The following is a 13,264-nucleotide window of genomic DNA, read 5'->3' on the forward strand; positions in this document are numbered from 1 at the left end:
AGTGGCAGGGATGTCCTGAGGGCATCCCTCCATACTTGTTCCCCATAGGAATAGCTCCATTTGGCTTGCTCCCATGACAGTTTGACCCACCATGGAGGAGCGTATTGAACCCGTTCCTTCTGGTATTGACACAACTCTTCTGCTGTCAACTTAATGATCCATTATTGCTCTCTTTATGCCCTGCTGTGAATCAAACACATGCCAGAATCTCTGTACATCAAAACCTTTAAACTGTCACAACAACCATAAGTTACTTTCATTTCCACTGTTTCACCTAAATTTACAATATGAAAGTACTCATGCTCATGCTTTACTCTCACTGTGTACATACAGCAAAATAAGCAAACACCATTCCCTGCCATAAAGAAAAAAATTACTACATTAACAAGACACTGGAATCAGTCCATATAAACAACCCACATGATATCCCACAATTAACTATTAATATACCACAAGAATGAAATTCATAACACATTATAACCTCAAATCAGCATTGTTGCTTGCCATCTATCAACATCATCTGGATGTCATTTCACAGCTAGACAGTGGTTGCTGTACCCATCCAGTGCTCAAAGACTTTTGTACATTCTCAAGCAAACTACATATATAAATAAATGAAAATAAAATCCCTTCATAATTTGCACATCATTAACTGCACATACTCTCATTACCATGGAACATGATACGAGGTGCAGAAAATGGACATGATAAACATAATCTCCCTTCTATTGCTGCAAATGTGCAGCAGCATCAATAATGCCATGTCTCTTGTTGCCATCTCTGCGAGTGACTTCAACCAACTTTCTCTTTTCCTTATATTGGCCTAACACTGTGTCTTCATGCGTATGACAAAGTATGCGCAGACTTTGTAGTAGTGGCTTGCTCAAACTGTTGTTCCATTTTTTTCCTTTCTTACCCCCTCCCTCCTTTCTTGGGACCGACGCCAGTAGTGATGGCAAAGCTTCTGCTGCACCCTGCACCCTGAAAGGGTCAGATACGTCCTACGTCCTACATGGATGACTACTCGCTACGCAGGTAGTTACAATGTCACATTTACTGCCAGTGTTATCTCCACTATTTGGTTTTGACGCCAATAGCAATTGCAAAACTTTGTAGTCGTCCTCTTTGGGGTATAAGGGCTTTCAATATCACCCATTGTCCTACATGTTCTTTGGCAACTTGGCATTTTGTTGTGCCATTTGCTCTTGCCATTCCAAGTATTCATTGTTTCCTTTCTGCACTTGGCACCATACCATCTGTAATGTTTTTGCAAACTTCTGTGCTGATTTACCATCCTTTTCCCTTGGATGGTGATATCATCTACAGATTATATACCACATTGTATGATGACAGACCTGTACCCTCATGGATTTTCGAATTGTGTGTTGCAACTCTGTAAAGTAATAGCAAATCCCAGTTGCTACGGTGACTCAACATAGGAACTCAACATCTCTCATATCATCCTGTGCTCACTTTCTGATCTGCTATTTCCATGCAGGTGTAACACACTTTTTGCTTTATTAGTTCCTACACGAAGTTAGAAACTTGGTCCGCAATCAAAATCTTTGGGATTCTGAATTTTAACAGCCAATTATTCACCATTGCTTGTGCCTCTGTATCGGCTTGTTTATTCATGGTACCTATCATCTCCACATAATGTGAAAAGTGATTTGTCGCTGTTAACATGCAACATTGTCCCACTGACATTTGCCCAGAGGACTCAAGATGTCCAATCCAACCACATAAAATGATTTGCTTGCTTTTGGTAATCTCTGTAACAGAATACATTGGTGAATTAACTCAGCAAGTTGAACATATAATACAGATTATTTTAAATGCTGTCCTACGTCGTATCTCCTTATTCAACTCTAAAATTACTCCTCAACATGTCATTCCGTTGTTCCACAATCCCATGGCCTGCTACCACATGATGTGTGCCTGTCTTAATACTTCCTCCTGCATTGTAGCTGGAACCACAGCAGAAGGTCTGTTACTATTTTAATTTTTTTTTCTTACACAACAGTCCATTGTGCACAGTGAATTGTAGTTGCATTGCAAATAGCTTGCAATGGTCATCCTGAACTTCCACTTTCTCCCAGTCTACAGTACATTAGAAAAATATCTGCATTGCTACTGATTAACCAAAGTTTCCATTATATTCAGATAAGTGTCTTTTACCAAGAGCTTAAAAATTTAGCTGTTATCATAACAAAAACAATATGCCTTCGTACCATCCTAAATGTTCTTTGGGATGATCACCACCAGTACCAAGGACTGATTTCTTCAATAACGCCACCTCGCAACTGCTGGTTAATAAACTCCTCACTCACCAGTTGTATGTGATGAGGCATACAATATGGGTTTATGATACACAGATGGTTCATTCTGTTTGGGATTCTGTGCTTTTACTAGGGTTGCTGGCAATGGTCCATGAGGACAAAACAGACTCTGAAACTCTTTTAAGTGCTACATTCCTGACCTTTCTGTTACTTTCAAGTGCTCTACCTTTTTATTGTAATGAAGCTAAGCTGTTGGTTTGTTTAAGTTTAGGGCCCGAATTTGCTCTGTCCAACTCATGTTCCACAAGTATCTCTAAATCGGTAATAATCAACCCTCTAGACAACACCATGCCTATAGTCTCAAAGTTTTCTATTCTTACGGGTCCTACCTGCTCACCATCTAATTCCTGTGCATGTAAACCCCCTCCTGTGTACAAAACGCCGTGCGTTAACCAATTCCTCAGTCTTCTGCAGTCGCTTGACTACACACGTTTACCAGCAGTTAGTTTCTATGCTTTGCACTGTAGTTTTCTCGCACCTTGCAGTACATTACTGTGCAAATTGATCCTTATTTCCCTTGCACACAATTTAAATGGTGCCCCTTGCACCAAAGATGGACTTTGCAGCTGTGTGGCATTGTCAGAATTTCTCCTAGATGGAACACTGTTACATTGATTTCTACCTTGTGCTGATAAAGGTCAATTTCAGTGTGATGTTTAACCAAGAAATCTAACGATTAGATTGTGAATTAACCATCACCTGCATGGGACAGTGTTTCCATACGAGCCCAGAAATTTTTAGCCCAACCTGAAAATTAGGTGTCACTGAAAATAGCGAACACATGTTTGTTCTACCCACTCATCTTAACATCATGGCATGCACAACCTCCTTTTCCCCATGAGGCCCAGACTTGACACAGACACCTGTAAATCAGCATCAAATAAAAACTTGTTTCCTTCCATCCAATAACCCTTATAAGCAAAATTCTTTCATGAGACACATTTAGCCTTTCTTATATTCACTGGGAGACCTATGTGGCAACACTGGAGCTCCAGTTACTTTTTAACAGAAGGTTACTATTCCCATCCTGTGTCCATCTATCAGACCCCTTTTTAGGTTTCTGTCTCCACTCCCTTTCTGTATGTCCCATTTGCTCTCGTATTTCTTACACTGCAGCGTATGGTATTTCTAGTGTATGTAGCCTGATCAGTTGTATCGGTAACACTTCCTCAGAGAAATTCACCTTCTGTTCTGGAATTGCCACCACTTCTATTTATTCCGATGCTGTTGCAGTTCCTACGGCTCCAGTAAAGTTCTTAGGGAACTCTTCCTGTGTTTTTCCTCAACGCATCAGGAGGCAACGCCCACAAAAGTGCGTCTCGTGCCCTCTGTTCTGTCCCTTGCAGAAGGATCCTGTTAGTGCCATCGCTATCTGTTACTCATACATTTTGACATAAAGTTTCTTAAACTTTCTCATTAAATTCTGAATGGGTGCTCTATGCTTACGTGACCCATTGGTCAACTTTTTCCTATGCGACCTTTAGCTGTTCTTCCTTTTGTATTATTGTAACAATCCTGCCCTTAGACTCTCAAATGTTGGCGCGTTGCGTAACTTCTCAAAATATATTACATACACCTAATGTCCCTTGGCAGATGTAATTTAGCCTTACACAAGTTGTTCCTCTGACCGCCAACCCAGCTTAGCAGTTAACCAGTTATCAACGAATGCAAAAACACCCTAACCTCCTGTACTAGAAAAAGGAAAGACTAGCTAGCAGTGCAAGCTTCGAGGATGAGTGTTGCCATAATTAATGAAGACTGTTCCGTCCGATGTTCCCTCAGTGCCTCTAACTGCTTGCTTAATTCCATATTGTTTGCTTACATATATACCATTTGAATTAGGAAGGTGTGAACTGCCTTCATCGTGTAACCTTCTCTACTGCTTATTTGGACATTGCAAGGCCCGTGCGTACAATACAAGGAGATTATTTAACAGAAAAGGAATCGACACCAAAATCATAAGTGTGAGAAATGGTACTGCACTCAGCATAATTTCATTGTAGACCTACACCCTATAATGTCTCACTGGTTTCCAGTCACACTTCTGATACTAAATGTAGTCCTCTGGGTTACTGACCATTATGTATTCACCCTCGGATAGCAGGATGTCCACCTGGCCATGATGACATGGAGTGTGGGTGACCTCTGGGAATGGGTAATTTCGGGTCTGTGCGATAGTGAAGCCAGAAGTTAAACAGCTTTTATTGGCAACACATTATTTTCAGTAAAATGGCCAATGCCCATTGGCTGGGGGCCACTGAGGCTATGTGATGACTGCAATGGTGGCAACAGCTGGCTGGATGGTCTTGCTGAGAGGTGGCCAGAGACCAGACAGCCCCAAAGTCAATGGAATGTTAGGTACCTGGGCACACTAACATCCCCACAGGGTGGATCCAGTTTGGTGCCTGAGAGCATCAGGTTAGCAGGTCCATGACTGTGTCTATCATAAGGTGCATCCTGTGCGACTCACCAGCTCGTGTGGAAACTGCAATGGGGCTGTCGCTAGAGTCGGAGTCAGGAAGGCTTGAAGCACAGCACGATGTTGGCAGTAGACATGTCAGAAGCCCAGTCTGGTGTCAGCACAGAATACATCTGACATTGTGTGATGAGAGACAAGTTCAGAGTGCAAGTGATCTTTAGTTTGGTTGGAGGCACAGGTATATTTGTCTGGGTTGTGTTGTCAAGAAGCCCACTTTGTCATACATGCCTAGATAGAGCTGGCCCCATTGACATGGAGCAATCTGGCAGGATACTGAGGTAGCAATATCACATTTGGGAGAGGAGAAGTCAAATATGCTTGCAATCCATTTGTGGTGTACTGCAAGACTGGTCCTCGAGAAGTGTACATTCTCCACAACTCTTGCCAGGTTTTTCTTTATATGTTCTATATCTTTCAGATTCTATATCTTTCAGATTCATCTGGGAATCCAGTCTCATGGAGGGCTGCTATATTGATATAATGAATCATACATTTGACAAATTTTATTTTTAAATAATACAGTTATTCAAATTGAATGAAAAAATGAAGAAAAAAAATAATGATGGACATAAGACTCGAACAAGCGATTACTAGTCCCGAGTCCTTCTACCAGAGCAATGCAGTCTGCCAAAACTTTCATAACATTAATGAATTGAAACTGCTTAGAGAAAACCATAGTCAATTTTCTCAAGAATTTTTGAGAGTGACATCAAAGTGCATTGGAAGATTGCTATTTGAGTTTTGAATCTCAAGTACCATAAATATAGAGAATTACAAAATTCCAGTTGCCATGTGGTCCCCTTCTGAAGGCACTAAATGTGTGGGTGGTGTGTTAAGGTAGAGAGCAATTGCGAAGGTAGACAAATGTATTTTCTCGGTAATCTGTGAACTGACCAACAAAAATTACTGCATTTCTTTTATATTTAAATTAATATATGACAGTTTCAGATTCAGAAGGAGGTGTCTTGTCAAACTTAATTAGGTGACTCAAGGTGAGCACCATGTTTACACATGCCATATAAAACATGATAAATATACAGTTGTGGTAATGAGGTGCACTTTTGAGGTGTCATAAACAGTAGAGGAGTTTACAAGGTTGAAAATATGATTTATGGATATATTTTCCAGTAATACATTATTTGATTATGAGTTACCTATTAGGTTCAAGCCTTTTTTGCAAAAACAAAAATTTGTAATGCATGTTACTATTGTGCAGCAGTCACTGATACAAAGATATGGTTATGAAAAAGATAGTAGTTCCTTATTGCAGCTTCAAACAATGTATTTGTTTTGTATTGGAAAGGCACTTACATTTTTCTGAAACTTAACATATTACCATATACTTAACATATTATCTAAAATCTGTAACCATAAATTATCAGCTTCTCAGTCCTGTTACCCATGAAAAAAGCAATATTGAATGAATTACTTAGTTACTAAACATAAGGTACAATCTGCAAAAGACAAAAAACATTTCACTGAAATGCCCTGGAAATTGTGTTTTTGTCTTGCTTATTATCCCATTAAGCTATGTCTTGGTATTAAAAAAGTGATCTTGAATTAATTCTTTACTTCCAGATGGTTTATCTGACATTGTCTCAGATGTAGAGTCACTGGCTGCAGCGGAAATATTGAAATATGGCCAACATACATCAAGATTTGGAAGACAGAAAATATCAGAAAATATACCAAGTCATGAACAGTTGATGGCTATCAAACATAAGAAAAAGGTATAGTCGGAGATATCTAAAAGAATTATTAATTGTTTGCAAATACTTAGTGGTTCCTTATATTTCACAACATTTTGAATGAAACATATCCTTCAAAAGAGATATTGTGTAATAAATTAAATGAGTCCTACATAATTGCACAGATCAGTTTGCCAATAAGTTATGCGTCCTCCATCCATTACTTGGCTTAAGGTCGATACCATTGCGATTTGTCTCGCAGGAAAACTTGTCCTCCAGACTGCAGTAGAATGTGATAGTACACACATAGATGTTTTCATGGATGATTACGTATGTGGTGAGCATGGGGTCCAAAGCCATTGAATTACTTCTTCCTATACTGTGCTGCAATTTTACTTACTGACTATATCTTTCCTCAAATTGTCAAACTTATTCTCTAGAACAGATTTCCTTCTGACAACCTAGCCTTATCGTAGGATATTGATTTCAGCTTCTCCCACTTTGTTCCCTTATTATTGACCACATACTTCAGTTAACTTTCGTTCAGTCTCAACATCTGGGTTTGACCTCTACTTTTTCAAAATTTAACAGATTATGTGGACTGTGCGGGGAAGGTCACCCAATATCCAATCCATGTGGGGCATCATCAGGTACCCATACAGTTGCAGCCCCCTGACTGCCCAGGGCTCACACTATTGGTGGCTGAGCTGTCACCTTGCTGCACATGCCGAGGCGTAGTTGTCTGTGTGTTTGGGAGCACTGGGTTTCCGGGCAGTGGCCGTCATGCCACATGGTCTTTGCTCTGGCTGGGTGGTATGTGTTGGGGAGAGTCCTTCTTTGGATGAGGTAGCATCATGGCAGATTTCTGGCATCATGAAACAACCAAAGTTATCAGCTGGTGGCTGCATAGTCCCGGCAATATCTTCAGACAGACCACAATTTGGGGGTGGTCTTTACAACGTAGGAACCACAGGAGAAAAGCAAAACCAAATGATTTGCAGATAGTTATTCCCCTCAGTTTTTCGTTTGCACCGGAACAGAAGAAAGGTTCTTTCTCTAATACTCCAATGATTTTTTTGTGGTGATTATTGAAAACCTATTTGGTGAACTCTCACCCCTTGGGAAATAATGAATGGGTTCCATCTTAAGACACAAAATCCCACCAAGTCCTGGGTGTTACTGTCCTGTAAACAACTTGGTGGTGTACTGGTTACTGTTGCACCCCATAAAAATCTAAACATGATAAAGAAATAAATTTGTAACTGGAAGCAAATACTAAAGATGGACAAATAACTGCATGAACACCTGGAGAGAAGTCAGACTGGTGCATTCATCCCACATTTGAGGGCGTTCAATTTCAGAAAAGGTCAAAATGGTGTGTTACGACTGCAATGTGAAGCTGTGTTTCCCACCACGAATCCAGTGTTTCAAATGCCAGTGCTTTGATCATATGTTTTCTCTGCATACCTATGACCCATTTTGCAGACTATACTGACTATCACATCAAGAAAATTCACCATCTACTGTACCACCTGTCTCTGCAAATTGCAGGAATGGTCACCGTCCCTGATTCTTGAAGTGTACTAACCTATGTACAGAATGCAAAATCCATGAAACTTGAGGTCACAGATTGGCTCTTAATATTTTGAAGCTCACAGATAATATTATGGTTTGTATCCAGTCTCAATGATATTGATATTTGCCACTGCTGTGGTGGGTTGTCAACTGTACCTGGTGTATTTACTCACTTGAAGTTGACACCTAGTAGTCCTGCTAGTCAACTGTGGGGGTGATAGGCCCTCAACTGTCATTGTTTCTGCAGCACTTTTTGTGGCAACAAAAACCCGCACCTGGCCGGGGAAGCAGCAACCTCCTCCAGTGCGTACCAGTGTCAGGGGTGAGAAAAATCTCTCGAGACATACACAGATCAGACCATACACCAGCCAGAGGCTGAAGGATCCATGGACTGGAGTCCCAGGGTTGCTCACTTTTCTTCCATTCCTGCACTACAGCAGATAAGCCTTCACAAGAACCTGGAATGCCGAGGAGGAGGAGGAGGAGGAGGAGGAGGAGGAGGCTACACTGGTGGACCCGCAGGCACCAAATCATCCCCCCCGGAATCCATGTTTGTTTGATGTTCCATCTCCACTAGTGATAAACAGTGATCTTCAAGTATGACTCTTGGGCTCCTCGTACGTAACCAGGACACTCTGTGTGATGTCCAACGGGGCAGCAATGAATATTGCTTTCACCTTCTTGAATCATGACAACTAATGTCATCTTGTTCTGTAATCTGTGTTGCTTTTCAAGAAACATGGCTCACTGATGACCATTCCAGAACTATTCAAGATTATCATGCATTCTGTCTGAACTGTAGTCAGCCTGAGAGAATGTTTGGAGGGGTCTGTACATTGTTTCACACAGATATCATTTGTGTGTGGATTCCTCTCCGTACAGTGTTAGGAGCAATAGCAATGCAGAGAAAACGACTCCAGCAATCACCATTCATAAGTAAGGCAGTAAGGCAGTGCTCTTACTTGAGACAATAACTGAATAATCTAACAATTCTTCCTCTCTCCCCTTTTCTCCTATTTTGTATGTGTACACCACCCTCTGTGGGAATGTACCACTATGACAGTACTCCTACCTTCTTCAGTGCCGCACATCGCACATTTTTGTCTGTTGACTTATTATCTCTTCCCCCAATCTCTTGTCTTCACTGCAATGAGCAATGCAAATAATCTTTGTGACAGAAACCACTTTCCAGTGATTCTGGGACCTCTTAATCATCACCTGTCAGACCAGGTACCACATTGATATATTTGATTAGCCAGCTGAGAGTTGTATACCCCTGTTATCATCTTTGCCCCCCCTCCCCCTCCCCCCAGTAAATTCCATCAACAAAATTGTTGGAAAAATCTCCGATGTGATCGTCTCCATGCTGGAAATGTACATTGCCTTACTACATGCCCTCTCTGCCTGCTGTTGTAGAGCACACACATTGCAACAGCTATTCAGGATCATTGAAGGACCCTACAATATTTCAAGCAACATCCTTCACAGACCAGTCTCCTCACTTTTAACGACCTAATAATAAGGCTTGCTATCTAATTAAATACAGCAAGAAAAATTGCTGGGATCACTGCACTTTAGGTGTAGGCCAAGATCCATAGTCTTCTGGGCCATGAAAGATCATCAGCTTTCCTGGATCTCTTACTTCATGGTGGTATTTGTACCAATGTGTCAGTTATTGCTGTGATGATCCAACATCTAAATGTTATTCAAAGATTCCATCAACATAAGGATTTCAGTTGTATTATGCTTGAAGGTGTTTATCTTTAGCAATGCTGAGATAATATTATTGTCTCAGTCCTTAAACCAGGCAAAAAGTCATCAACCATTGAAACATACATAACTGATTATTCTCAGCAATGTGCTCCGCAAACTGCGTGAAAGGATGGTTCCTGGCAATTGTGCTGGGCTCTCAAATCATGGTGCCATTCATCCCCCTATCAGTATGGTTTTTGGGAGCATGATGCAGAACCGATCATCTGATTAGGTGGGAAACAGTACTGTGACAGGCATTTTGTAACCAGCACATCATTGCAGCCTTTTTTTTGATGTGTATGAGGCATGTCACCACATTTTCTTTACCATCATGTCACTTTTTTTTACCCTCCATGTTTGGGGCTTTTGAGGCTCCATACTGGTTACTTGTCCCTCATGGCTCTGTACTGAGTGTTGCACACTTCCTAATTGTCATGAACAGGCTAGTGATCTCCATCAGTTCATTGGTCACTCTGTCATACAAGAAGGCAATTTGTGCACTTTGTACAGCTCCCAAACTGAAGCATTGCCTTGAACATCAGCTACAAATTGCCATCTGAAGGGCCTCTACTGGAGCCCTTTCCCATAGCTTCCAGCAGTTATCTAGCTAAAACATGAATTGTGCATCACTGTCATAATACCATAGTCCCTCATGGCCCAGAAATGTACATGGGTATCCATTGTTTGAATATTGTGACATAGACCCAATTTTTGGGACCCTTCTTTGATAAAAAGCTTATGTGAGCCATATTTGTCAACTAAAGACTGGCTGCATCTTTGCCCACACCTTTTGGAGTGCAGTTTATGTTGCTCCCTTCCATATTTATTGGAACCCAGGTCTCATCCAGATTGCACTACGGTTGCCAGGTTAATGTTTCAGTGGCAACTTCAGTTTTAAAATTATTGGACCCACTCCATCATCATGGAATAAGCCTGGCCACTGGTGCATTCAACTAGTCCCATAGACAATCTCTCCACCAAAGCAGCAATTTTTCCTCTTCAGTTTCAGTGATATCAACTCGTGCTCACTTATGCAGTCACCATACGGCAACTTCCCAATCATCCAACCTAGCAAATTATTTTTGCACGCAAGGGTCATCGACCCAGTCACTTCCACCCTTGGGTGGGATTACCAGTACACCATGACGCAATCTGATGGGACACTCTGCTAATGTCCTTAGAATGGGCTCCATGTGTTTTACAGGACACCGCTCACCTGCAGCTCCTTTGTTTAGTACTCAGACACAAATTAGGACCGAGATAAGAGGGTTGGAACTTTAATTGTGGAAACTATTTATTTACAGCTCATTCAAAATAGATAGGGGTTTCAAAGTTTTACTGACCTTCAGAGTAGTCACCAACATTGTGTATAACCTGTTGACAGCGATGCGGAAGTCATAGGATAGTCTTTGCAGTGCCAGTTTTGTTGACAGTTCAAGCGGCGTGGTCTATTGCCAGACGAATCTGTAGCAGTTCTGAAGTGAATGCCGGGAAGTGTTTCCTTCAGTTTAGAAATAGAGCTGAACTCGCGAGGACTTAAGTCAGGGGAGTGCAGTAGGTGGTATAGCACTTAGCAGCCCCATCACTCAAACAAATCAGTAACAGCTTGCAGTGTATGTGCTTGAGCATTGTCCTGCAAAATGATGGTCAGGTCCTGCAGAAAGTGTCGTCACTTCTGTTTCTAAGCTGGTCATAGGTTGTGTTCCAAAAATGAACAGCATAGAGGCAGAAGTGATGACACTTTCTGCAGGACCTGATATTATTTTGCAGAACAATGTTGAAGCACTTACAGTGCAAGCTGTTACTTATTTGTTTTACTGATGAGGCTGCTAAGTACTGTACCACCTACTGCACTCCCCTGACTAAAGTCCTCGTAAGTGTAACTAGATTTCTAAACTGAAAAAAATATCTCGTGGCATTTGCTTCAGAACTGCTACAAATTCATCTGGCAACAGGCCGCGCCGCTCGAACTGTCAACACAACTGGCACTGCTAAGAGTATCCTTAGACTTCCACATCATGTCAACAGGTTATACACAATGCTGATGACTACCCTGAAGGAAACAAAAGAAAAGTTCGGAGTAGGTATTAAAATCCATGGAGAAGAAATAAAAACTTTGAGGTTCGCTGATGACATTGTAATTCTGTCGGAGACAGCAAAGGACCTGGAAGAGCAGCTGAACGGAATGGACAGTGTCTTGAAAGGACGGTATAAGATGAACATCAACAAAAGGAAAACAAGGATAATGGAATGTAGTCGAATTAAGTTGGGTGATGCTGAGGGAATTAGATTAGGAAATGAGAGACTTAAAGCAGTAAAGGATTTTTGCTATTTGGGTAGCAAAATAACTGATGATGGTCGAAGTAGAGAGGATATAAAATGTAGACTGGCAATGGCAAGGAAAGCGTTTCTCAAGAAGAAAAATTTGTTAACATTGAGTATAGATTTAAATGTCAGGAAGTCATTTCTGAAAGTATTTGTATGGAGTGTAGCCATGTATGGAAGTGAAACATGGACGATAAATAGTTTAGACAAGAAGAGAATAGAAGCTTTTGAAATGTGGTGCTACAGAAGAATGCCGAAGATTAGATGGGTAGATCACATAACTAATGAGGAGGTATTGAATAGAATTGGGGAGAAGAGGAGCTTGTGGCACAACTTGACTAGAAGAAGGGATCGGTTGGTAGGACATGTTCTGAGACATCGAGGGATCACTAATTTAGTATTGGAGGGCAGCGTGGAGGGTAAAAATCGTAGAGGGAGACAAAGAGATGAGTACACTAAGCAGATTCAGAAGGATGTAGGCTGCAGTAGGTACTGGGAGATGAAGAAGCTTGCACAGGATAGAGTAGCATGGAGAGCTGCATCAAACCAGTCTCAGGACTGAAGACCACACAACAACAACAACAACCCTGAAGGTCAGGAAAACTTTGAAACATGTATCTATTTTGTATGAGCTATAAAGAAATAGTTGCCAATATTAAAGTTCCAACCCTTGTATTTCAAGGTCCTGAAGTTAGTTGCCCCAATGACCTTTTGGCATCCGTTCCTCTTGTTCTTCAGAAATATCAAGATGCTACCATCATTTACACTGATGGCTCTAAAACCAATGAGATACTTTTATATTTCCCAGTGGTTGTTTCCAGAAAATTTTTTGGAGCCGATAACATTAACAGAGCCCTATGTTTTATTAAACAGGCCTTCCTAGACTGCATTTTTGTTTGTAGTGGCTCAGTGAGCAGTCTATAATACCTGCTGTTTGTGACTTTCTCTCTTACTGTAGTGGTACTGCCTGCTCATTTGTCTTTCTGCGGGTCCCAAGTCATGTAGGTGTTCCAGGGAAAGATCTGGCTGATTGTTTGCCTAGAGAAGCAATTATTTGCCCAACATTCACTTTGATGATTCCAGGTGTGGGCCTGGAGTTTGCAAAT

The 13,264-nt window shown here is 41.2% G+C and overlaps 1 protein-coding gene across 2 annotated transcripts in view; it reads left to right on the plus strand.

Moving 5' to 3' along the window:
- LOC124593683 (Golgi-specific brefeldin A-resistance guanine nucleotide exchange factor 1) overlaps window positions 1–13,264 on the plus strand; it is a 304,033-nt gene that overhangs the window by 79,235 nt on the left and 211,534 nt on the right. For both annotated transcript variants that reach the window (XM_047131983.1, XM_047131984.1), the window contains exon 13: window positions 6,397–6,548. In XM_047131983.1, coding sequence (XP_046987939.1) covers window positions 6,397–6,548 — 152 coding nt within the window. The remainder of the gene's footprint in view (window positions 1–6,396; window positions 6,549–13,264) is intronic.

This window comes from Schistocerca americana, chromosome 2, assembly GCF_021461395.2.
Source record: "Schistocerca americana isolate TAMUIC-IGC-003095 chromosome 2, iqSchAmer2.1, whole genome shotgun sequence".
In the NCBI taxonomy this organism is placed as follows: Eukaryota; Metazoa; Arthropoda; class Insecta; order Orthoptera; family Acrididae; genus Schistocerca; species Schistocerca americana.